Here is a 27,724-nt window from a genome sequence, read left to right on the forward strand (position 1 = left end):
GAGCAAAGTTTCACCTTGATAAAAGAGAAATTATGTACCGCTCCTGTCTTAGCTTTGCCAAGCTTTGACAAATTGTTTGAGGTTGAGTGTGATGCGAGTGGAGTGGGTATAGGTGCTGTGTTGTCCCAAGAGAAGAGACCAATTGCATTTTTCAGTGAGAAGTTGTGTGAAGCCAAAAGAAAGTGGTTTACTTATGATAAGGAGTTTTATGCAGTGGTGAGGGCTCTTAAGACATGGGAACATTACTTGATTGCCAAAGAATTTGTTCTTTACACGGATCACCAAGCTCTTAAGTACTTGAGTAGCCAAAAGCAATTGAGGAGTGATATGCATGCTAGATGGTCTGCTTTTATTGATAAATTTCTATATAAAATTGTGCATATGTCGGGACAGCATAATCGAGTGGCGGACGCTTTGAGTAGGCATGTGGATTTGATCAAGACCCTTAGTGTTGAGATTGTTGGGTTTGAGTGCTTGAAAGAATTATATGCGACAGATGAGGATTTCAAACATGTGTGGGAACAATGCGTGTCTCAGCAACCGTCAGGAGATTTCTATGTGCATGATGGGAAATCAGTTGTGCATCCATTGCACATCTCTTCGTGAGAAAATTATTCGGGATTTGCATGGTGGTGGCTTAACAGGGCATCTTGGCAGAGACAAGACTATTGAAGCTGTTATGGGAAGGTATTATTGGCCAGGAGCAAGGAGAGATGTTTCTATTATTGTGGCGAGGTGTTATATATGTCAAACAGCTAAGGGGCACTCTTCTAACGCCGATCTCTACATGCTATTGCCTGTTCCCAATGCTATTTGGGAAGATTTGTCTATGGACTTCGTGTTGGGTCTACCGCGAACCCAACGAGGTATGGATTTTGTTTTTGTAGTGGTTGATAGGTTTTCCAAGATGACGCACTTTCTCCCATGCAAGAAGACGGCAGATGCAGTAGCTACTGCCAAACTGTTTTTCAAGGAGATTGTTAGACTACGTGGAGTCCCTAAAACTATTACTTCGGATCGTGATACAAGGTTTTTGAGTCACTTCTGCATTACCTTGTGGAGAATGTTCGATTCATTTTTGAATTTCAGCAGTACAGCACATCCCCAGACTGATGGACAGACAGAGGTGGTGAATCGTACCTTAGGAAATCTAATTCCCAGTGTTTGCAAAGACAAGCCAAGACAATGGGACCTAGTCATAGCTCAAGTTGAATTTGCCTACAACAACGTCGTGCATAGCTCAACAGGAAGATCACCATTCTCTATTGTATACATGAAAGTTCCTAATCATGCATTGGATTTGGTAAAATTGCCAAAGGTACTAGGTTTCAGTGTTACAGCTAGTGACTTAGTCGAACACGTTCAAGCAGTTCAAGAAGATGTCAAGCAAAAGTTGCGCGAAGTGAATAAGAAGTACAAGGCAGCAGCTGACAAGCATAGGAAGCACAAGGTATTTCCGGTTGGAGATGAAGTCATGATATTCTTGAAGAATGAACGGATTCCTGCAGGACAACAGAACAAGCTCAAGCCAAAGAAGTATGGTCCTTACAAGATTACAAGGAAGATCAATGATAATGCTTATGTTGTGGATTTGCCAAATCATATGGGTATTTCCAAGACATTCAATGTTGCTGATCTTTCTTTGTATTTGCAGGACGTTGAGTTATCATACCCAGATCATAATTCGAGGACGAATTCTTCTCAAGTGGAGATGAATGATGCGATCACCAATCAAGACCCGGCCCAAAGCCGACCCGATCACGCCAGAACAATATTTTAATACTTCTTAAGTTTTAGAATTCTACTTGGTTTAGGATTCTATTTTATGTTATTTTAATACTTCTTAAGTTTTAGAATTCTGCTTGATTTAGGATTCAATTTCATGTTTCTACTTGATTTAGGATTCTACTTCATGTTGGATTAGGATTTTATTTTTATTAGGATTTTAGTTGGATTTTGTTTTCAAATATTAGATGGATTTGAATTAGCCAAATATTATAAATATGCCTAGGATCTAGAGTTTGTAATCAAGTTTTTCTCAATCAAATTTCAGCAACTTATATTAGTTTTCTTAGCAACACAGTCTTGTTTTTGCGTCTTCTTGAAAGTCAAGCTTTGGCCATTGAAGTTTATTCTTTCAAGGGTTTATTTTGGTATGTTTTCTTCACACTCGCGCTACACGCTGCGTCAGCATAGGCAAGACATCCGAACACTCTGAGGTGGTCAAGGTTTGGCTTATGCCTTGTCCACCTTTCATATGGGGTTAGCAAATTTATGGCTCTAGATGGGGATCGGTTTATTACATGGGTTGCTGTTGTGACAGCTTCCCCCCAGAATGCTTTAGACAAATTTGCATAGTTCAACATGCATCTAACCCTCGTTAAGAGGGTTACTTAGAAATTATCAAAGACAATGTCTAATTGAATACAAAATGAATGTGTACAATATCCTCTTATAAGGAGAGGATTATTAGCAAAGAAGGAAAGAAAAAATAGATAGCATCCTATCATCCTAATTTACATTATTGCCTTTCTATATTTACATAATATTTACATAAAACACTGATCCTAAAGATCAGCCTTAATTGAGCATAATTCCATCACTCCCCCTCAAGCTGGTTTGTAGATATCGTCCATAGCCAGCTTGCCAATAAGTTTATCAAACTGCTTCTTGTGAAGACCCTTAATTAGAACATCAGCAATTTGTTCAGTTGTTGGAAGGTATGACATGCCTATTACACCAACATCGATTTTCTCCTTGATAAAATGTTTGTCCATCTCTATATGTTTTGTACGGTCATGCAACACTGGATTATGAGCTATAGAGATGGCAGCCTTGTTGTCACAGTAGACTTTTATAGGTACTAAATGAAAAAACTTTAGTTCTTCAAGTATTCGTTTGATCCACATTCTCTCACAAATTCTATGGGTAACAGCTCTAAACTCTGCTTTTGCACTACTTCTAGCCACTACATTTTGTTTTTTGCTTCTCCAGGTGACTAGGTTACCCCCAATAAAAGAACAGTAGCCCGAGGTAGATCTCCTATCATCAACACTCCCTACCCAATCTGCATCAGTGTAAATCTCAACTTACAGGTGACCATGTTTCTTGAACATTAACCCTTTGCCAGGTGTCCCTTTTAGATACCTTAGGATTTTGTAGACCACCTCGAAATGCTCTGGCCCTAGTGAGTGCATAAATTGACTTGCCATACTAACTGCAAAAGCAATATCAGGCCGTGTATGAGAGAAGTAGATTAACCTGCCCACAAGTCTTTGATATTGTTCTCTGTCCTTCACTTCATAAGCTTTAGCAGCCTGTAGTTTCACATTAGGCTCAATGGGAGTCTCCGATATTCTGCAACCGAGCAAACCTGTTTCTCCAAGAAGATCAAGAACATATTTTCTCTGATTGACAAAAATACTTTCTTTGGATCTTGCAAACTCCATCCCAAGAAAGTATTTTAGACTTCCCAGGTCCTTAATTTGGAACTCCTTCGCAAGTTTCTGCTTAAGGGTTGCTAGCTCTGTCTCATCATCACCAGTTAAAATAATGTTATCAACATAAACAATCAAAATTGCAACTTTACCAACTTTTGAGTGTTTATAAAATATAGTGTGATCTGCTTGACTCTGAAGGAAACCATAACTAGTAACTGCCTTTCCAAAGCGTTCAAACCATGCTCTTGGTGACTGTTTGAGACCATACAAGGATTTCTTTAGCCTACATACTTTGTCACTCCCAAGTTTCTTTTCGAATCTCGGAGGCAAACTCATGAAGACCTCCTTTTCAAGATCACCATTAAGAAACGCATTTTTGACATCAAGCTGGTGTAGGGGCCAATCTGAATTTACTGCAAGAGACAATAGGATTCTGATAGAGTTTATTTTAGCAACAGGAGCAAAGGTCTCCTAGTAGTCAATTCCATAAGTTTGCGTGAAGCCCTTAGCCACTAGTCTGGCTTTGTACCTATCAACACTTCCATCAGCCTTACACTTTATTGTAAACACCCATTTACATCCTACTATTTTCTTGCCTTTGGGCAAATAAACTATCTCCCAAGTGCCACTTCGCCTTAGAGCATTCATCTCCTCTATGACTGCTAATTTCCAATTCGGATCATCCAAAGCTTCCTGTATATTCCTTGGAACAAACAAGTGTGAAATCCTAGATGTGAAAGCTTTATGATTTTTTGATAGTCTATGGTAAGAGAGATATTTAGCAATAGAATACTTAGTGCAACTTCTGACACCTTTCCTAATGGCTATAGGAACATCGAGATCAGGAATAGTAGAAGAATCAACTGGGGAACTATTGGACACAGTTGAAGGAAGTAAACTAGAAGTTGAAATGGGATTTCTTGAACTTACAGTGCCATTGCTCGGGTTGTCAAACTGGTTTTGTGCAGAGCTGATATTTAGGTCTTTGTTCCTTTCATGAAATCTCTGCCTAGTATAAACCTGAAGCTCAGAGTTCAGATCATGATGATCAGTCTGTAGAACTTCTCCCTCTGCACGAGAAACCTTTTCACTGGGCACCAAGGAACTAGAACCAGAATCTCCTAAGTGACCATTATTGGAACCATGTGGCTCTTGAGTATGACAAATTGCGTTTGGAAGTGGGACAGAAACATCCCAAAAATTATCTTCAACTCCATGGTTCTCCCCCTGAAGAGAATTTTGGGAAAAATAGGGTTGTTTTTCAAAAAACGAAATATCCATACTGATAAGTTTTTTTTTTGTGTGAGGATCATAACACTTATAGCCTTTTTGATGTGAGGCATAACACAGAAAAACACATTTGACAGCCCTAGGGTCAAGTTTGGAACGAAAGTGATTAGGTATATGAACATACACAGTACATCCAAAAACTTTGATTGGAAGATCCGAATGTAACCGAGCGTAGGGAAACATTTCTTTCAAGCACTCAAGAGGTGTTTTATACTTTAACACTTTAGTGGGCATCCTGTTTATCAAATAGAACGCCGTCAAAACAGCTTCACCCCATAAATATTTCGGAATATGCATAGAAAACATTATGGCACGGGCGACTTCAAGTAAATGTTTGTTTTTACGTTCGGCAATGCCATTTTGTTGAGGAGTATTCCAACAAGTAGATGTGTGATGAATACCTTTTGTTTTCAAAAAATCCCCTAAGTGCTCATTAAAATACTCGGTGCCATTGTCAGAGTGTAAAATACCAATTTTGGTTTGAAATTGATTTTCAATCATAGTATAAAAATTTTTGAATAAGTATTCCACTTCAGATTTTTTTTGCATCAAATAAATCCAGCACAAACGTGTATGATCATCAATAAAGGTAACATACCATCGTTTCCAGAAAGAGTAGAAATTTTGGATGGACCCCAAACATCACTATGAATTATATAAAAAGGTTTGGAAGCATGGTAAGGTTTTGGTAAATATGTAGAACGATGATTTTTTTGCCAAGATGCAACTGTCACATTGAAAAAGTGGATAATCTATTTCTTTAAACAAATCAGGAAATAAATGTTTTAAATAGGCAAAACTAGGATGGCCAAGTTTAAGATGCCATAGCATAATTGTGTCTGGAATAGGAATTGAACTAGTATTACTCAAGCCCTGAGCTTGTTTATTACTAGCAGAGATATCATCAAAGTAGTAAAGGCCTTCAATCATCCTAGCACGCCCAATCATCGTCCCCAAGGTCTAGTCCTGAAATTCACAATGAGAGTCAAAAAAAGTAACACGACAATTAGAATCTTTGCACAGTTTACTAACAGACAAAAGATTGTAGGCTAAGCTAGGAACATGAAGGACAGAGGTGAGATTAATAATCTCAGTTAGTTTAATAAGCCCTTTGCCTGCAATGGGGGAAAAACTACCATTAGCGATTCTGTTTTTTTCATTCCTATAACAAGGAGAATAGGTATTAAAAAAATGAGAAGAACTAGTCATATGATCAGAGGCTTCGGAATCTATAACCCATGGAGAGAAATGAAGACAAGAAAGGGCATTAGGTTTTCTACCTGTGTGTGCCAATGAAACACTAGGAATACCAGATGAGGAATTGGATTTTAACAGCTGCAAGAGTTGATCAATTTGCTCTTTGTTGAAGGCACCGGTATCAACCCCATTGGCAGTAGGGACCCCACGATGGCTCTTTTCTCCTTGCTTACTGCTCTTCCAATTAGTCGGTTTGCCATAAAGTTTCCAACAAGTCTCACGAGTATGGTGTGGCTTGTTGCAATGGTCACACCAGACTTGAGGTCGTTCATCACTCCTACGCTGATAATTTTTAACCTTATAGGCAGTAATTAGGGCAGAATTTTCAAGAGACTCACCAACGGTCTTTTTTCCTAGCATGACACTCCTTCGACTTTCTTCTCTTCTAACTTCAGCAAAGACGTCACCAATAGGGGGAAGAGGAGACCGACCAATGATCCGTCCACGCACTTCATCAAATTCGATTTTGAGACCAGCAAGAAACTTGTAAATACGACTATCTTCAACCAGTTTCTTGTGGTGGTTGCAATCATCTGTAGATTTCCACTCATACATGTTGAAGAGATCAAGATCTTGCCACAATTGCTTCAAAGAGTGAAAGTACTTAGTGACAGAATCATCTCCTTGTCGGACCTCTCCCAGTTTCAGAGTTAATTCAAAAACCTGAGATTGGTTCCCCAAGTCTGAGTACATTTGATTTACATTATCCCACAACTCCTTTGCAGTAGGATAGCACATATAATTGGAATTAATATCTTCATCCATGGAATTGACCAGCCATGTCATTACCATGGAGTTTTCAGCATCCCAAATGGGGTGCAATGGATCATCTGTTGCAGGTTCTTTCTTCTCCCCTATGATGTAGCCAATTTTCCCTTGGCCGCGAATATACATCCGGACAGATTGAGACCAATGAAGAAAATTATCACCATTTAAACAAATGGTGGTGATTTGAACAGAAAGGGTCGCTGGAATTCTGGTTTGGATGGCAGCAGCATGATTTGGGATGGATTCAGATGTAACTTTTGACATAACGGAACTAGTTGGAAGTAGAAGAACAGGAGGAGAAAATCAGTGAACAAAACTAGGGAGGTGGTTGCTGATGTAAGGACAGCAACAACTCTAGGATGCAACGACGACTTTGGGTTGTGGTGGCTGATGATCGGATGGCGACTGAAATGGTCGCGCTAGGTGTGGCGGTAGACAGCGGTCAACAACGTGAGAACGAGCTGCGTTGACAGGCTCTGAAGAGGCCGCAACCAATGGCTATGGAAGACCGATGGCTGTGCGCGTCCACTGGCTATGAAAGACCGATGGCTATGCGGGACTAGTGGCTATGGAAGACCGATGGCTATGCGCGACTGCTGGCTATGGAAGACCGATGGCTTCGGAAACGGTCGCGTCGATGGGAATCGGACCAGAGGTCGGCAGCTGTTAGGGTAGCTGATAACAACAACGATTGGGAGGGCCGATGACGTCAGCTAGGGATGGCCGTATGCTGATAGGTATTGGATCTGATGGATGAAGAGGCAGCGTAGGTTTCACAAGAAATGGAAGGTTGTGATTAAAAGGCTGCTTAGGGTTTTTTCACAGTGTATGGCTGTGATTTAACCTGCTCTGATACCAACTTAGAAATTATCAAAGACAATGTCTAATTGAATACAAAATGAATGTGTACAATATCCTCTTATAAGGAGAGGATTATTAGCAAGGAAGGAAAGAAAAAATAGACAGCATCCTATCATCCTAATTTACATTATTGCCTTTCTATATTTACATAATATTTACATAAACACTGATCCTAGAGATCAGCCTTAATTGAGCATAATTCTAGCAAGGTTCTATCCATCCTTTCTGCAACACCGTTTTGCCTAGGATTTCCGGGTGCAGTTAGGTGTCTAATTATCCCCCCCTCCTTACACATTTGATTGAAATCCTTATTACAAAATTCTAACCCGTTATCCGTTCTAATAACTTTGTTTTTCTTGCCTTTTTGGTTTTCCACCATAGCCTTCCATGCCCTAAAAGTATCAAATGTGTTATCTTTTGACTTTAGGACATATACCCTTAGCATCCTAGAAAAGTCATCTATAATTGATAGAAAATATCTAGAGCCACCATGGGATTCAGTTTGAGCTGGACCCCATAAATCAGAGTGAATATAGTCTAGGGGTTCTTTTGATGAGTGTATTGCAGTTTTACTGAATTTTACCTTTGCCGCCTTACCATATATACAAAACTCACACTTGTCTAAACCTATGGTTTGTCCTAAATCCAATATACCTTGCTTTGAGAGCTCTCTAAGGCCCTGCTCACTTATATGAGACATTTATAAATGCCATAGAGTTTCCTTAGATTTAGGTTTAGGGTATATTGCTGCAGCTTCACCACATAATGTGGTAGCCTGCAAAAGGTAAATTCCATATCTTAATTTTGCCTTCATATACACTAAGGACCCTTTAGTTATTTTAACAATTCCTCTTTCACCTTTAAACTTTAAGCCATTCTATCCAGCTCCCCAAGAGAAACCAAGTTTCTCTTTAATTCTGGAACATACCTAACGGTTGTGAGGGTTTTATGGGAACCATCATGCAATTTTAGCCTAATGTCTCCTATCTCTTTTACCTCACATTCATGGTCATTACCTAGTAAGACCTTACCTTCATTAAAATTCTTAAAGTTTTGTAGCCAGTGACGTTTTGGAGTCATGTGAAAGGAGCAGCCGGAGTATAAAACCCACTCTTGGCTTTCTGCACTTTCACTTACAACTAAAGCTTTAGAACTATCATAACCACTGTCACAAAAGTTCATCCCTCCTCTTGAATTCTCCTTTTCGGCTAGATCCTTCTTTCTTTTCGGACATAGCCTCTTAATATGGCCTTCTTGCTGATAGTAATAACATTTTATTGGCCCTTTTCCATTCCTAGATTTAGACCTTGACTTACCCTTATTTTTATGATCTCTTTTAGTGCTTCTTGATCTTGCTGTTAAGGCCTCATTGGGGTTAGTCTTATTGTCCATCTTAATCCTTAATTCTTTAGAATTTAGAGCCCTTATCACATCTTCTAAGGAATTTTTGTCTCTATCGTGTTGGAGAATATCCACAAAGTTTTCATAGGACTTAGGTAAAGAATATAGAAGAACTAGGGGCTTGTCTTCGTCATCATACTTTACATCTATGTTTTCTAAATCTAAACATAGTTTGTTAAAGTCATCTAAATGCTGCTGAAGTTTTTGATTATCATGCATTTTAAGATTAAAGAACCTGGATTTTAGGAATAATCGATTGGATAGGGTCTTCTTGAGGTAAAGATCTTCCAGTCTTTTCCATATTTTGGCTGCTGATTTTAACTTTGATACCTCTCTTAGAACTTTGTCTCCAAGGCTTAGAATCAGAAGGCTATAAGCCTTTTTCTTGATCTCTGCCTGAGCCTCTTTTTGCGTAGCAGTTAGAGCTGGTGTCTCGGTCTCGGGTGTCGTACTGATTGCCTCTGGTTCCAGCGCCCCTTCTAGACCTTGGCTACAGAGGAAAGCTTCCATTTTGATCCTCCATAGGCTGAAGTTGTTAAACCCATCGAATTTGTCGATGTCGTACCTTGATGCAGTTGGCGCCATCTCGATTTGAGCCTTTGATTCTGTCTCCTGAGGTTTCTTGAAGAATCTTGAATGCCACAAAGATTTTTGGCTCTGATACCATGTTGTTGGAATAATCTTACAACTCTCTTTCTCTCAATGACACTCACACTCACAACAAATCTCTCTCATAATCACTCAACTCTTTGATGCATATAGGAATTAATGAAACACAGAAAATATGAACACAAAATGAGAATCAAAAACACCAAAACATTTATCCTGGTTAGGTCTTTTAACAAGACCTACATCCAGATTGCCCGAGGCACTTTATCTCCACTATCTTGAATGAAACTCCAAGGATTACATGCACCAATAACCTCACTAGCCTTATACCCAGAACTACTGAGAGTTTCCCTATCCAAAAATACAAAGATATACCCTCTTAGTACTCAAGTAGAACCTGCGCATACTCCTCTCACCTTCTCATCCCAAGATAGTATAATGCTCCACGGAAAACCTCACACTCGACCTTTATTTATACTACATAGAGGCGGTAAAACAGAAAGCTATCTAGAAACTGGTAGTTACAACCAACTAACCGGATTTAAAAACCGCTAACTAACCCTTCTAGAAACAATACTTCTAGAATAACACAAGTGATATACAAATGCTAACAACATAAAACCTTCCCCAGATAACCCAAAGCTAATCTAATAAAAGTGATTACAACACGTCCTTGGTTATTCTACTAACAGAGAGAAGATTGTATTGCAATCTCGGTACATGTAGGACATAATTTAGCCTTAATTTTGATATGCACATAGTTCCAACTCCCACGGAAGGGGAGGTTGTGCCATTTTCCATAGAAATATCAGTAGAAGTGCTACATGGGGTGTATTTGGTCATTAAGTCAGCAGAGCTTGACATATGATCTAATGCCCTAGTATTTACCATCGAAACACTCTTAGGAAGCTTTCTTGAAATCAAAGAGTAATGAGAATTAACCTGAAAGGCTATGGATGCGGAGGGTTGAGGATTAGATGGGCTTGAGAGGTTTATACCTTGGTTTAGCAACCTGTATAGGGTTTGTTTCTGCTCTTCTGAATGATTTAGATTAGTGCACTTCCTGTTTTTAGTTGATACCTTCGCTACATAAGTTGACCTAGGAATTTCCCTCTGGTTTTGTGGCTTCCAATTGGTTGGTTTGCCATGAATCTTCTAGCATGTTTCTTTTGTATGATATGGCCTCTTACAATGATCACACCACTGCTTTTCTCTTTCTTGATTCTTTAGTAAAGCTTCCCCTTGGTTGACAGTGGCAAGAGTCAAATTCTGATGACTAAGGCCTTGGTTATTCTGCAACATCACTTTTCGTTTGCTTTCTTCCCTCACTTTTGCAAATACTTCTTTAAGTGAAGGCAAGGGCTTTGTACCCAAATTCCTTCCTCTTACTTCATCCAAATCAGAGTTTAGACCATGGAGGAAATAAAAAACGCTATCCTTTTAACCATCTTATTTTATTTGATACTATCAACTGAACATTCCCAACTGTTAGTATAAAACTATTTCATGCCATAATTCCACCAAAATGTTAAAATATTCAGTAACACAGATTACTTTGCTTGGTTGTTCTAATAGCTGACCTAATTTCAAAATATTGGGAAGAATTCTCCAAGTCTGAATACATTTCTTGAATTGAATCCCATAATTCCCTTATTGTTTTGTAAAAGAGGTATGTCTTGCCAATTCTAGGCTCCATAGAATTTATAAGCCACGCCATGATAGTTGAATTTTTTGCTTCCCTAACACCATAAGAGGCTACTGTTGTTGGTGGAGTAGTGATGGAACCAATGAGGTACCCTACTTTTCCCTTTCCTTTGATTACCAACATCACCGATTGAAACTATTCTCTAAAATTACTCCCATTCAACTTGTGTTGGGTAATTTGTAAAGGATGATTATAGGATTTGTAGAGAAAGTTGGCCGAGAGGAGAAGGAATGGTGCTTAGAGAGCTTGTTGCAGAGGCTTGGGTTAAAGTTCGATTTTGTGCTTCAGCCATGATCTTTGAAGAACAACCAATATGGCAATGCTGTTTATGATTGAAATCTAAACTCTGATACCATGAAATAAGCTTTGAAAATCTTGAAAGCTTACTTAGAAAATATATTGATCTAGGGTATCAATATATATACAATACATGCTATCTTTTCTCCTAGAAAATAGGAGAAATATTAGACTACATATCTCCTAAAAATTAGGAGTGTTTATCTCCTAAATAGTAGGAATAGATTTTTAGCTTAATCTCGTGTCCTCTTTAGATTATTTGTCCCTTTTATCTTGATTTATCTGCCATCCACTTCTTTAACTCTTTATCTTCCATCTCACTTATCTTTATCAACTTCAAAACTCCTCAAATTCGCCAACACAATCAAATGTTTAGTAGTCAACACGTGATATTAAGGTCATCTAACAAGCAAATAGTAAGATCATATAGGTGTACCTCTGGAATTGAAAAATGGGTGGATCATGCATATTTCTTTCTTTGCTATTTTTAACAGACTTGTTTTTTGCTATACGGTCTCATATAATGAAATGTAGATTTGTAGGGGTGCTGGGATTAAGAACGTGCACGTTATTTTATTCTTGTTATTTCTTTATTTTTTTACAGGTGCATTGCTTGCAGTTCCTTATTTATGAGGTGGTATCTGGTGGTAATTTGAGGAAGCCTGGGGGACTCTTTGGAAATAATGGATCTGAGATTCCTGTAAATGATTTGAAACAACTCGAGACTTTCTTCTACAAGCTTAGTTTTTTCTTGCACATATTAGATTATACAGGTTCTTCTCCATCTCTCTACTTCTTTGATGTAACACATTTTGGGGATGTTTAGTTGTGGAAAATGATTTCCAGTTTTCTATTGTTAAGAGAAGTAGTGTTATTTGTTCTGTATAAAGTAAATACTAGCTACAGTACAGTTGATTGGAGTTACTATCCAATCAGTTAAGTTTGTTAGTCAGTTAGGGCTTATCCAGTCATGGTTAAGTTTGTTATTCAATTACTGCTTTTCCAATCATTTTTGTAGAACTGTCAAGTACAGTTTTGTCTCTTACAGAGTTAGTTGAGTACACACCCACGCAGGCGCGTACACACACGCACACACACTCAACTGCTTTCCTGATATGGTCATTGAGAAATAATTTTCAGTAAATTTTCACTTCTTGTTGAAAATAGATCAAAAGATGTAGAAAGAATAGAAAATCCGTACTTCTCACAACTGATTGAACAGAATGTTACAACCCCTATTAATAGGGAAGTAGAGTACAACATAAGAAAGATAAACAATTAGGAAAGATAGATTGTACACTATACAAAAATCAAAGATACAAGAAAAGCAATAATAGGAAGTATCTAAGTATGAATAATTTCGTTCTAAACCTTGCAGATAAGATCTGTGCTAAATTAGGAAGATTAGACCAAGACATCATAATCCAATCCTCTTCATATTCATAATCTCGTGAATTAATCAACACTCGCCCTCAAACTGGTAAATGAATATCTATCATTCTTAATTTGCCTATAAGCTCTTCAAACCTTTTGATAGGAAGGTCCTTTGTCAATAAATCAATTAGTTGATTTTCTAAAGTAACAAAGGGTATGCAAATATCCCCCATCCTCTTAACTTTTCCTCGATGAAATGATGATCAATCTCAACATGTTTTGTGTGGTCGTGTTGCACTGGATTATGAGGCTGTTTGGCTTACTTTTTTTTATTGAGCTTATAAGCCTTTTTATTTATAAGCTATGTAAAGCTTAAAAGCTAGTTAGCGTTTAAGTTGATAACATGTTTAGATAAATGTGCTTTAAACTATCATTTATATAGTTGTGTTTGATTTGAAAAAAGCTTATAAGTAGAAGAACTTAACAAAAGGACTAAAATGGACATGTTGAATAATACAAATAAAATTCATCAAAAGACTAATTTTTAATAAAAATAAATTATAAATTGATATTCAACTGATAAATTGTTATAATTACACAATTATTAAAAAATATATTAATACAATATTTTATGTTTAACTTTGGGTTTAATTCATAAAAATGTTAAATATATTAATATAATAGACATTAAAATATATATGTTATATATATATATATATACAGAGATGGAGAAGGCATGGGTAGCGGACGATACTGACGGACAATGGAGGAGGCAGCGATGGAGGCTAGAGGCGGTGGTTTATGGGGATGGGGCTGGAGGTGGCGGCGGCCATGGAGGAGATGGGGGTGGTGATGGTGACGGTGACGGAGGAGCTGGAGGGAGGTGGCAACAGAGAGAAGGTAGAGGGATGAAGGAGATGGGTAGAGGTTGGAAATATGGTAGTTGTTTGATGATAAAATGGTAAAATAGTTGGTCAATGAAATAAGCTCTCAACTTATTTGGAAAAGAGAAGGGGGGGAGGGGGGGTAGCTTTTCAAAAACGTTGTTAAAACAACGTTTAAGCTCTTGGATGTCTAACAGATGTGTAACTAAATAAGATATGTAACTTATAAGCTGAAGGAGGATATTATAAGTGGTCAAACTGCTAAGCCAAACACCCCCCTATGTTCAATGTTGATAACTGATTGATTGTCACAAAACAACTTCATTGGACCATGACTAGGGATTTGTGGATCATCTAGCACAATTTTTAACCACAATAGTTCACATAAATCAAGAGCCATTGCCTGAAACTAAGCTTCTGCACTAGACTAGGCCACTAGACTTTGCTTTTTACTTCTCCAAGACACTAAATTTCTTCCTAAGAATACACAATATCCTGTGGTAGATCTTCTATCCACAAGGGAGCCTCCATAATTAATATCTGTGTACCCTGTAACTTCCAATTTCTTTTTTGATTTGAACAAAAGACGTTTCCCTGGTGTTGCCTTTAGATAATACAAGATTCTTTTCACTGCTTGCATATGTTCTTGGGTCTGGCTGTGCATAAATTGGCTCACCAAGCTGACAACAAATGCAATGTAAGGCCTTGTGTGAGATAAGTAGATTAACCAGCCCAATAATGCTTGTTACCTCCCTCTGCTTGCCATTTTTCAATCGGATTTTCCTAATTTGAGATTTGGTTCTAATGGTGTACCAGCCGTTCTGCTACCTAACAACCCAGTTTCTTTCAATAAATCAATGGTATATTTTCTTTGGGAAATAAAGATACCATCCTTATAGTAGGCTACTTTTATGCCCAAGAAATACTTAAACTTGCCAAGATCCTTTATGTCAAAAACTCGAGCCAAATTCTCCTTTAGGTGCTGCTGTTCATCAACATCATTCCTAGTGACAATAATATCATCTGCATACGCTAGTACAGCTGTTAGATTGCCCCGCTTAGAATGCTTAATAAATAGAGTATGATATCCCTTACTTTGTGGATACCCCATTTGCTTCATAGCCTTTGAAATCCTGTCAAACTAGGCCCTTGGGGATTACTCCAACCCATAAAGAGCCTATTTCAACCTGCATACTTTGTCTGATACATCTTTGGTGAAACTTGGAGGTGGCTCCATACAGACTTCCTCCTCTAAATCACCATGTAAGAAGTCATTTTTTACATGCAATTGCATTAATTCCCAACCATAACAACTAGCCAGTGCCATTTCTCTTCAAGTAATAAAACCGATTCTGCTCCTTAGCAACACCAATCATCTTCCTCGTATCCAGTGCCAGGAGAAAAAATAACATGACAATTAAGATATTTAATGAGCTAATGAACAGATATTAGATTGGTAGAGAGGTTAGGAACATGTAGAACATGCTGAATAGGAAGTAAGGGACTAAGGGTAACACTTCCCTGACCTGCTATAGGAATTGTATTACCATTAGCTATGGTTATTCTTTTGGAAGTATCCATTGGTTTATAGGTTTCAAACACATTGAAGTCTTAGGACATATGATCAGTAGCCCTAGACTCTAGGATCCACAAGTCATTCCTTTTAGTTTGAGTAAAAGATTTAGAGTGGAAACAAGTACCCGCTTGTGCCAGAGAACATGTCCCATCTTGAATAGTTTTCAAAAAGATCTTTACCTTATTGATTTCATCAGCATTCAATTGACTTAGGTTAGAAGTTGCAGCTGGATCTGCCTTCTCTGTGGTAGTTTCCTCCTACTCCTTGTTTGTGAGATAGGCTTGTCCTTGGTTTATGGATTGCAAACTCCGGAAGCCTCCCATCTTACTTAGAACTCTCTCCTTCCCATGCAACTTAAAGCATGTTTCCCTAGAGTGCTTTGGCTTCTTGCAATATGAACACCACAAGCCTTCTCAGTTTTGTGATCTAGGGTGTGAGTCATTCCTTACCTGCTGAGACTTGAATCGGGATCCATCCATCTTGTTGGTCACCATGGCTAACCCCTCAAGACTAGCCTCATGGACCATAGCTATCTCTCGAAACTCCTCACTACAAATCATAGAAAAAACTTCACCGAGAGATGAAAGTTTCTTTCTTCCAAGAACCTGCAATCTTACTTGATCATACTCAAAATTGAGACCAACCTAGAATTCTACGATTTTGGCTCAGTCAGTAAGGGTGGCTGCATCCTTGTTGCACACCATCTTAATTTCTTGAAAGTGATCCAACTCAAGCCAATATCAATTCATCTTATTATGGCTTAGTTTGGCTAGGCTTTTATTTTTGTAGCTTTTAAGCTAGGTAGCGTTTAAGTTGATTATAGCGTTTAAATTAGATAGGGTTTAAGCTGATAATATGTTTGGATAAATGTGTTTTTAAGCTATCAGTTAATAGTTATATATTTGATTTGAAAGAGCTGATAAGCTGTTACAACTTGATAAAAAGACAAAAATAAACATGTTGAATGATATAAAATTTTATCATTAGATGTTGATAAATTATACATAATTATTAAAAATATGTTAATATAATATTATTATATGTATTATATATGTTATATAACAACAATATATACTATTATGTGTTATAAATATATAATATATTGTTATATGTATATATATATATATATGTTTATTGTTGCTATTGTTAGTGTAGGTGCTCTAGACTCAATCAGATTGGGCATGTTGTACACTGATAATTGTAATTATGTTTATTATTTGAATAAGGAGTTGTTCAAATTCACAAGAAGTCATTCTATTAGTTTCTTGTTGTTATTGTAATAACCGAATGAAACTAGATAGAAGTCCATATGATGTATACTGTGATTAATCTTTAAAGGTATGAGATGATGCATCACAGTTTCTAGACATCATTAAACGTCCTAAGTTGTAGCAATGTCAAGAATGAACATTGACAATTGTGGTAAGACTTGTATGTGCTATGTTTTTGCTATGTGATAGCAATGGGGGTCTCACATCCATAGACATGGGGATGCCTAGACAAGTACATAGGTGACCAATATTGGAGAACGTGTCATTGGACATGACTCGCCATGAGAATCCATTTTGGTTATATGTTGATGGAATTCTCATACGAGAGATGGGTGTAACTAATCCTTAGACCTGAGGTTGTCACGGTCATCTCATAAGAAGACCGATATGCTTTGACATCGTTTCGATGGGCTTAAACAAAGGCTGCATGTGGGGGATCGTTGGGTATATCGTGAGGCTTATGGAGATGGGTGCATAGCCAAGATGAGACTCTTCTATCCCTTGATAGAGGATGATGTATCTAAGGTGCTTTCGGTGAATATTCACTTTCAATCTATGGCCATGATGAAAGATATCAATAAGGAGTTATTGATTCACTTTTTATTGAGTGAAGATATTTGGAAGACCGAAGAAAACTCATGTGATCGTTATCAAGCAACACATTGCCATACTTGAGATCACATAAGATACATTGATGAGAGGATCGAATTACACAGTAACCATGCTCGTAAAAGGTTATTTGCGGATTATGAATCCTTCTGAATAATTGGGTAGGCATGATGCCTTGCTAGAGGCCAATCTTGTCTTATGTGTTCGTACCGACACATTGCCAACATATTCGGAAGCCTAATGAGTCATACGCAATAGGCACGGTCTCTGGTTTAAACCAGGAGAGTGGACGTATGGTTAAGTGGGACACTTTGGCAAGAAGTTGTGCCGTCGTAGGTTCTCACAAAAAAAGAACAAAGAGACATAATAACGTCGATATGATGAGGGGTTGTCATAATGGAAAGAGTTTCCTAAAATGACAATTGATTAAATTAGAAAGGAGTTTCTAATTTAAAAATTTTCTATTTGTTGGAGTGGCAAATAGGAAATAAAATATATTTGGGCTTAAGTTAATATTTGGACTAAATTGGATTAAATTAAATATTATATTTGGACTAAATTGGATTTGGGCCAGATATTAAATATTAAATAATATATTTGGACCAAATTAGATTTGGGCCAAATATTAAATATTATATTTGGGCTTGAATTAGATTTGGGCTAAAATATTTTATTTAAACCTATAAAAGGATTTGGGCCATTTAATTGGACTAGAATAAACTCATTTAATTAAGTTCATAATTGAAATAAATTAAATGGGCCGGCCCATATCCATTAGGGTTTAAGAAACTCTAGAACTCCTTATAAATACCCCTTTATGGGTTTGCCCAAATTAGAGAGAGTTTTTGGTGTGGTTTTTCAAGAGTTGAAAAATAATTGCTGTTCACTATTCCCCATTTCTTTTGGCATCAATACGAAATGAGGGCATTTTTTTTTTCCATTCATACATAAGCCGCGAAAAGGAGAAGGAGCTAGCACTCCTATTTCGCTCTCCTTGCCAACGGACGCGTGCCGCGTATCACAAGTTAGAGGCCGGACGCTTGGACAACTTGAATCCGCGAACGATTCAATAATCTAAAAGTTAGATTTATTTATTTGTATGTGAATGATTTGATTTCGATGTTGATCCAATAGCCGGGATCGGGGTAAAGTTCAAAATTTTTGAACTACGCTGCTTGCCCCGTAGCGATATTGCTTTACTTTCAGTTATATATATATATATATACACATATATGCACACAGATGACACCGGGGAGGAGGGGAGGTGAAGCACGAATGGAGGAGATGAGGGTGGGGTCGGCGACGGATGATCGACAATGGAGGATAACTTGAAGTAGATGAGGGCTTGCGGTGGCGGATCTGGAAGTAGCGGCGATGATGGCGTGACCAAGGAGGGTGACGGTGCTGGGCAGCTTGCGATGGTGACGGCTATTGAGCTAGGCGAGGGTGAGGGTAGTAATCGGGGATGGGCGATGACGGTAATGGCAGTTGTGAAGGAAAGAGATAGCAAAGTAAGGGACAAGGGCGTAAATATTGAAAATGTTGGAGGACAAAATTGTAAAAGACTCGGTCAACACAATAAGCTGGTGGCAGCTTTTTTTGCAAAAGCTGTGGGCTATTAGCTTTTCTCAAATGTTGTTATATTAGTGTTTAAGCTACATAGCTTTTAAGCTATTTAATGTTGCTAAATGCTTAACAAAAAATGTTGGGTAGCTTATAAGCTAGCTACATAACCAGCTTATAAGCGGTCAAACCGCTTAGCCAAACGAGCCCTATAATAGTCAATTACAGTCAAAGACACTTGCTTAGTACCACTTATCTTTGTCTTAATCTCAAAGGTTACACAAACATCTTGCACTTTAGAATAAGTTTGTTTTAGGGTTTTCCAAATATCCTTGGCAGAAGATAAGAACATGTAATTCTTACTTACCTCAAGTTGCATAGAGCTTTACCATGACATGATCATCGAATCCTTAATATCCCATATTATGGATGTGGGATCCGAGGTCCTGGGGCCTAGTTCGGTTAGATGGGCTATCTTCCCTCAACCTTTTAAGAAAGTCCTTGCAAGCTGTGACCAATGGAGATAGTTTCTGCCATCTAGACAATGGGAATGATGCATTCTCAGTAGCTCACTGACAAGAGTATTTCCAGTTGACTAGTTAAACGGGATAGCATCTCCCGTTGCCGTAGGAGGGGTCGTTTCAGAAAATTTTGACATAATAGGAGAGATTAATGGCTAGTAAAGTAGTACTAGAAAAAGAAACAACATCGTGGCAATGAAGGCACATAGTAGCTTGACCAGACCGAGAAGATAATAAGGGTAGATCATTGTGGTTCTGATACCATGTGAGAATAAAATATCTTCTCATATATTTACACAAACAATATAGCCCTATTTATAGGGTTGAGGAATCACAACATAGGAAAGTTTATAATGGCTAAAACTAGGGAAGATTGTCTATACAAGAATAGGAAAGTATCCTAAACCTGATTTAGCAATTTCTAAAAAACTAAAGATTAGATCAGCTTCCAAACTAAGGATGATTTGTTAGTCAAACTTCCTTATCTTTTCTTTTGGGAATCAATAGTCATGGAGTTGATAAGCCATGACAGTACCATATTGTTTTCTGCCTTCCATGTCTTGTACTTTGAATCTATTGAATTCGGTTTAGCGGCTCCACCAGTAATATAGTCATCTTTTCCTTTGTCGCATATGAACATCATAACCAAATGAGATCATTGAAGATAGTTGTGCCCATTCAATTTGTGTCCTGTAATGAGAAGAGTAGAGGAATCTGATCCTCTATTAGAACTAGGAACAATAGGAACTTGAGAGGAAGAAGAAGAGACTGCTGTGGTGAAGGATGTCATTGGGACGTAGGAGGAATTTTTTAATCAGAAATGCTCTGATACCATGAAGAAGTTTGGACTGTAAAACTTCTTAATTTATTATTTGGATTGGATACATATATATATTACAAGTGGTAACTGTCCCTTTGGAGACAGTTAAAACACAAAAAACTGCCTAACTTAGGAAACAAATAACTGTATAATGAATATGTGAAACTGCCCTTATATTTCAACCTAACTGCCTAACTGTCCCTATATTTCTGTACACGTTTCCACAGTTATTATTATTGTTTTCTTTGATAAGTGAAAAATTGGAAGTGTGTGATACCCTGAGATCATCAGGTGCTAGGTAATATGACATTTGTTTATCTAGGTTCCTTGGGATAATTTAAATGATTTGTTCCTAGTTCAATTCATATTAATATGTTCATGACTGGTAAAATGGCTTCTTCTTAACATTGCTGTAACAACTTATATGTATTTCTTGTCTTCATAATTTTCAAGTTTAACATTGGTTTATGGTGTTTGCAGAAACTGTTGCAAATCTGGTAGATCTTGGTTTTTTATGGTTCAGAGAATTTTATTTGGAATCTTCTCGTGTTATTCAGGTGCAGATAATAAGAAAACTAATATCATGTTCATACTGTGCATCAAATTTTGTTTTACAATTGGGGATAACACAGCAGCTATGTGGTCATTCGGGGTGAATTAAGCAGTGATATTCTGGGGCATCAGGCCCTATTAATGTTGTGTTCTCTTTTGGCTTTATATTTTTTGCTTTTGTTATCATTTGTTTTAGTGGCCTGCCTTGAATGTTAGTGTTAACAGGGTGGGGTGATTTTTGTTTTGTTATACCTTTTTTGTTTCTCTTCTACTTTGTTTTTGTTTCTTGTCTTTTCTTGTGCCAGTCAATGAACTTGGTTTAATCTTCCCCCCCCTCTTTTTTTGGTGGTTACTGGACTAGAATGTATCTAATATGGTAGAATATTTCTTTTGTAATCTGAAATCAACTTCATGTGTGCAATTTATTGTATTTGTTTCTTTTTAAAGCAAATTAACTTTTGGGGCGATACTTCTACAAAAACAAGCTATTAACAGACACACGTGCGCGGGTGCACACAGACACAAACACTCACTCACAAAAGAAACAGAAAAAAAGGAAAAAGGAAACTCTTAATAATCACCACTGAAAGTAGACCAGCCATGGAAGTGACTGCTTTACTATACAAGGCAATTGACGTGCAGAAGACCTATTCAAGTGCAAATGCAGCTTTATTTTTATATCGACTACTGATTGAAAAAGTAGGGCCTCTCATATTTATCCGTGCCTTCAATTTTTGGATTATTATATATTTCCTAAATTCGTTTTCAATTTATGCTTATATATTATATTACAACTTTGCAATCTTTTCTGTATTATCGGCTCTAATACCAATTTGATCAGTTTCCTTTAGATTCTTGAAGAATCTTTTGTATATGTTTTTTTGTTTTTATTTCTTAGTATCCCCATTCTGAACCTGTATGCTTTAACTTTCTGTAACTAACACAAACTCGTATATTGTTCATTTGCAGTTTCCTATTGAGTGCTCTCTTCCCTGGATGCTGGTTGATCATGTACTTGAATCCCAAAATGCAGGTCTTCTTGAGAGTGTTCTAATTCCATTTGACGTATATAATGATTCTGCTCAACAAGCATTAGTTGTTCTCAAGCAACGGTTCCTCTATGATGAAATTGAAGCTGAGGTAATTGAAACTAGTAGAATTAAATGAAGTTTTCCTTCTGAATATGTCCTTGATAATTGTTTTCGGATTGGAGGAGTTGTTCATGTACTTCTGTGTTTTAGAGTTCCTATAGACTCTGCCGATTGTATGCTCTCCCATTGTCCTTCAGAGTTGAGACTCAGTTTTTGATGGACATCCAGTATTGAAAGTAATATTATGGGTAGCTTGGATCTAAGTTTCGTTTTGGTTTATTTTTTGTTCTCTCTCTTTCATAGAATATTGTCTGTCTACTACGAGATTCTATTTAGTTTCACCCAACTGATTGTTGCTATGTTTGCCTCGAGTCATCCTAGAAGATAAGTGAAGACAGCAGTGTTGTTATCGGCTAAGATGCAATTAGACAGTTAGGAAAATACCTAAATGTTATTAGTATAAGTTTAGGGGTTAAACTGTAATTGCAATATCCCAGTCGGTTATATTGGGGTGTCTGCCTTCTTCAATTATAAATAGAGGGCAAGGGGGTAGCTGAGAGAGATATGCACAAGAGAGTCTCATTCCTATTGTAACGAGTATCATTTTGTTCTGATAGAGAAAGGCTAGTGATTGTGTGGTAGCTTTGTAATCTTGAGGGAACGAGGGCTTGATGTACTCGGGAATAGGAAGGGAAGAAACTGGCTGTAAACTGATCACACAAACGGAATAACAAAGCTGCTCAAGGGGTGTTTTGGCTGCTGGATGTAGGGTTGCAATTCTTACAATCTGAACCAGGATAAATCGGTGTTTTGTGGTTTGGTCTTTCTGGTTTATGTCTTGTATTATGATTTCTTTACTTTCTATTTTTGGTTGATATATGATTACATATTAATCCGAGAGTGTGGAGGAGTATTTGAGAGAGGTTAACTCATCTAAGTTGGCTCAAACTGGTAAGTTTAACTCAACAATGATGATAAGCATTAATGCGGCTAAGATTGATTCGCCAACTGCAGTAGAACAGAGTTGATATGTCAGGAGGAACCTTCATCTCAGCTATTACAATTGTGTGTTAAATTCTCCCTATTCATGGTCAATTGGATAATCAAGTGGAAGAAATTTCAGGCTAGAAAAATGAAAATCAAGTATGAACTAAGACAAATATGAATAAAATGAAAGGGTTGTTTGGAATACCCTTACACAACATTAACGGATTATTGAGTTGAGACAGGTATTTAGAGAGATCAAATTTCATGAGTTCTTAGATTAATGGCTCCCAGAATTTCATGAATGAGAACATTATGAGATTTGTTGTTTTGGCACAAATCTTTTGTTTCTTAAACATCTATTTTTTATCTTCAAAATTGAAAAGTTTCAGAAGGTTCAAATATTAAAGATTGGCAAATACTTCACATCTGTTGTGAAATGGAGGGGAAAAAAAATCCCATCTTCATGCATTTATAAGCCCCACAACTGGTCAACTGATCTTGTTCATGGTCTTCTCATGCATTCATGTAGAAGACATAAAATTAGGCACACGTGCGATTTGGACATGTGTTTTCTGGAATGCTGTCAATACTTTTCAAGAGTAGTGTTGTACAAATATATATTCTAAAGAGTAGTTAGGTTAGCACTTAAAAGGCTAAAAGGTAATAAAGTTTAGGAAGGTCTTTAACTCCTTAGCTGTTAAACATTGAGAACAATGTTTGTTGACAGGTCCAAGAACTTGTAGGAGAGTGTATGGTAAGCAACATATTTAGAAGTGTCAAATAGGAGAGTATTTTGCTTTGGGAGGCATGTGAAACGGCCAATTTTATACATAAAAAGGGATGGAACTGCTTGAAACAACAAATAGTCCCAACCCAATCCAACCCGCTGTAAGTGGGTTATCTTCCTCTATCTTTGTGTGTGTGTCTCCATCTTTGTTCGGTAGGGTGAGAAATATCTGACTTTTATTAGGATAATTGGTTATTTACTATTATTTATTCTTGTTTAAACGTGTTCATAAAATTCATTAGAAAAATACAAATTTGCTTTTCCAGTGTTTCTTTTGGGGAAAATTGCAATAACCAGCCTTGAGCTTTGGCTTAATTGCATGAGCAACCCCCCTTTATTTCGCAAATAGCAATAACCTCCCTTTCTATTAAATAGAGGAATAAAATGGCCATTTTCCCCCTTATTCTCTCTCCTTTTTCATCTCTTTCCCCCTCCCCTCATTTGATTTTAGAAAAATAAAAAAGAAAAAGAAACAACTAGTGGTTTTTGGTTGCCAACGACCATTAATGTAGCAGGTGAGACTAGTAATAGGGGGTTTGAAATCAAACCTGGATATCTACGTGTGCCTACGCGTGCGCGCGCATGTGTGTGTGAGAGAGAGAGAGAGAGTATGGCTATAAAGAGTTCGTTGGAGTTGTCAAAGGAATTGGGGTTCGTCGTGAAGAATTGCCTGTGCCACCAACTCCATTGGCACCATTGATGCCAAAGGAAATGGGGGAGAGAGAAGAAGAAGAACCACCAATGCCACTATAAGCCCCATATTTGACTGGTAGAGAGAGAAAATGATTGATGATGAGGTTTCGATAACCACATTAACAATGGGATTGTAGAAACTCCGTGACAATAAGGTTTGGAAACCCATCACCATGGGGTTTCTACAATCCCGTCTTTGATAGGGTTGCATGACTCAATTGATAATGGGGTTTGGAATCGCATCACTGTGGGGTTTCTGCAAACCCATCGACAATAGGGAGAGAGCTAAATGAATCTGGTGGGGTCTCAGGGGCAAAAAGGTCCAATTAGGGTGAAGTAGTGGTATCGATTGTGAGTATTGAATTTTTGAAAGGGATCTGAGGAAAGTTAACTAAGCCCCAAGGCAGGTACCAGTTAGAGTAAGAGACAACCTTGGGGTGGTTGAGATTGAAGTAGAGGTTTCACTAGGTCAGTGAGAAGTGACTCGACGAACTTAGTTGATTATTAATCGAAGGGGTTAATAACTCCTTAAAAGGACTCGGGTACACCCCAAGAGTGGATCTCTGGGTCATGCTTTGTAACCTGAGTTTTAAGTTAAGTGGGGCTTGAGAAGGAGGGTTGGTAAAACCTGAAGGGCCGAAACAAAATTATTAAAGATAGATTTAATTATTTTGGGAAATTAAATAAACAAGGGTAATTAAAGGAAATTAGTGGGCCCTTGTGTTAACTATAATAACTTATATATATGTATGGAGTAGTGGTGGGCCCTATATGCCATTTATAATAACATATATATATATATATATATAGAGAGAGAGAGAGAGAGAGAGAGAGAAAGAGAGAGAGAGAGAGAGAGAGTTGGGGAAGACACCCACTTAACAACACAATATATTTTATATATATAAAAGAGAGAGTTAGTTGAGAAGGTGGAATTCTCTAGCTGAATGGACTATTGTGTTGAGAGAAAGAGAATTCAAGAGTGAGAGATTGTGAGTGTATATTATATATTATGTATGTAAGTGCATTCTCAACAATTGCAGAGAAACCTAGAGAGTGAGAACGAGGGAAACAAATGATTTGATGAAAGAGTGAGAGAATTCGAGAAGCCAAACAAAGAGAAGGATATTGGGGAAGAGGAGGACACAAGGTGCTGTTGTAGACAATTTGGTTTGTCAAAGAGGAAGAAGAGGAAAATATGAAAAAGGAAGAGGCAGTCTAGCAGCATGCAAGGTAAGCTGGTTTTTCTTCGATTCTCTCGAATTTAAAGCCATAACTAGACTCCTCAATGTCCCTAGTAGCTGATTATTGCTTTGCATGTGTTGGATTTAATGATGCGGTCACCAACCAAGACTTGGCGCAAGGCCGACCCAACCAAACCGGAACAGTATCACCAAAATAGTAGTGTCATAATGTTATTTTAATACTTTTAAGTTTTAGAATTCTACTTGATTTAGGATTCTATTTTATATTTCTACTTAATTTAGGATTCTATTTCATGTTTCTACTTGATTTAGGATTCTACTTCATGTTTGATTAGGATTTTATTTTTATTAGGATTCTAGTTGACTTTTATTTAGGATTTATTTCTATTAGAATTCTAGTTGGATTTTGTTTACAAATATTAGATGGATTTGGATTAGCCAAATACTATAAATATGCCTAGGATCTAGAGTTTGTAATCAAGTTTTTCTCAATACAAATTTCAACAACCTATTTGGGTTTTTTAGCAAAACGGTTTTGTTTTTGCGTCTTCTTGAAAGTCAAACTTCGGCCATTGAAGTTTATTCTTTCAAAGGTTTATTTTGGTGTGTTTTCTTTACACTCACGCTACATGTTGCGTCAGGTGGTATTAGAGCGGTTCATCAACTAATTAGATAGCCAATCTTGAAGGTAACGGTAGCAACCAGCCTCGTGACGGTGATCGTGGGCCGCTTGCAGTTTGGAGAGCAATTGAAGAACAACGGGAAATAACTCGTACAATGGAGTAGCAATTGGAGCGAATCCGCAACCAATTGGGCGTTTTACAACGAGTTAAGGATAATCAGAACCGGACTAATGGCATGAATCAACCCGGCTATGTTAAACCGAGAACACCAGCCATTAATCCTGTCCTCATTAATCCTAGAAGACCAATGATAGATGATAGCGACGATGAGGATGAACTTGGTCGTATGATAGCCAACCCTAGTGGTAAAGGGGTTAGGAGGAATGCGCAGCAACACAACCATTTGGGAAACTATGAGTATAAACTAAAGAATGGCTTTTCGATGAGTTTGGAGCTTGATTTCGAAGATTATGTTGTCTCAGCAACCTCAACGTCTACAAACTTAGGTTTGATTTATGCTGCTAACATGATAGAAACTCCAAGATTATTGACTCATACTGGGGTATTTTCAGTCCCGAGGGCTCAAGCATTGCTTCACAACCCAATGATGGTGGTGTTTCTTCTGATCGACTTGTGACTGTAAAGGAGATGGAGGTCATGGTAGCAAATCCTTCTACAGTTTATTCAAGCTCTGGCATGGTTGAATCTAAGGCAATAAGAACATATTCACCTTCGCAATTACAAAAGCAAGATGGTCACATGGGTCTCTTTGTGGATAGGGGTGTTGGATCTCCTAGGCTAGTTAACTCAACTGCTACTATAGCTGATCAAGTGCTTAGACCAAAGGAGGATTCAAGCATCAATAGTTGAAGTGATGGAGAAATTGCTGGTAGTCATGGAATAAGCCTTTATTCAAAATAATTGGAAAAGAATGCTTCTTCAAGCAAGAAAAATTTATGGATGAATTTGGAAGCTATTGAGGAATCAAAATCAAGAAATCTGATGAAAGGAGAAGGACCTATGATAAGATCTACCAGATTAGAGAAGCGCTTAAAATGGAAAGTTCAACGTCCTCAATCTAACAGTAATAATACAATAGAGGCAGAGGGCAACAAACATGGTGATGGTTGGACCCATGCCAACGAAGATAGGGCTAAGAGGGGAAGGAATGTCTTTGCTTATGTTCCCTTGACAGAAAAGTTCAAGCAGTTTAAGAAGATGTCAAACAAAAGTTGCACAAATAAGAAGTACAAGGCGACAACTGACAAGCATAGGAAGCATAAGGTATTTGAGGTTGGAGATGAAGTCATGATATTCTTGAAGAAGGAACAGATTCCAGCAGGAAAGCAGAACAAGTTCAAGCCAAAGAAGTATGGTCCTTACAAGATTCCAAAGAAGACCAATGACAATGCTTATGTTGTGGATTTGCCTAATCATATAGGTATTTCTAAACATTCAAAGTGGCTAATTTCTCTTCGTACTTATTGGATGTGGATTTGTCCAAACAGGATCAAAATTCGAGGTCGAATTTTTTCTCAAGTGA

The 27,724-nt window shown here is 37.6% G+C and overlaps 1 protein-coding gene across 1 annotated transcript in view; it reads left to right on the forward strand.

The window, feature by feature from the left end:
- Positions 1-27,724, forward strand: part of LOC127805582 (protein PIR) — a 134,484-nt gene that overhangs the window by 15,888 nt on the left and 90,872 nt on the right. Inside the window, exons 4-6 of the mRNA XM_052342336.1 lie at positions 12,233-12,401; positions 20,727-20,803; positions 21,768-21,938. Of these exons, the coding sequence (XP_052198296.1) occupies positions 12,233-12,401; positions 20,727-20,803; positions 21,768-21,938 (417 nt within the window). The remainder of the gene's footprint in view (positions 1-12,232; positions 12,402-20,726; positions 20,804-21,767; positions 21,939-27,724) is intronic.

This window comes from Diospyros lotus, chromosome 7 (assembly GCF_014633365.1).
Source record: "Diospyros lotus cultivar Yz01 chromosome 7, ASM1463336v1, whole genome shotgun sequence".
Taxonomy (NCBI): domain Eukaryota; kingdom Viridiplantae; phylum Streptophyta; class Magnoliopsida; order Ericales; family Ebenaceae; genus Diospyros; species Diospyros lotus.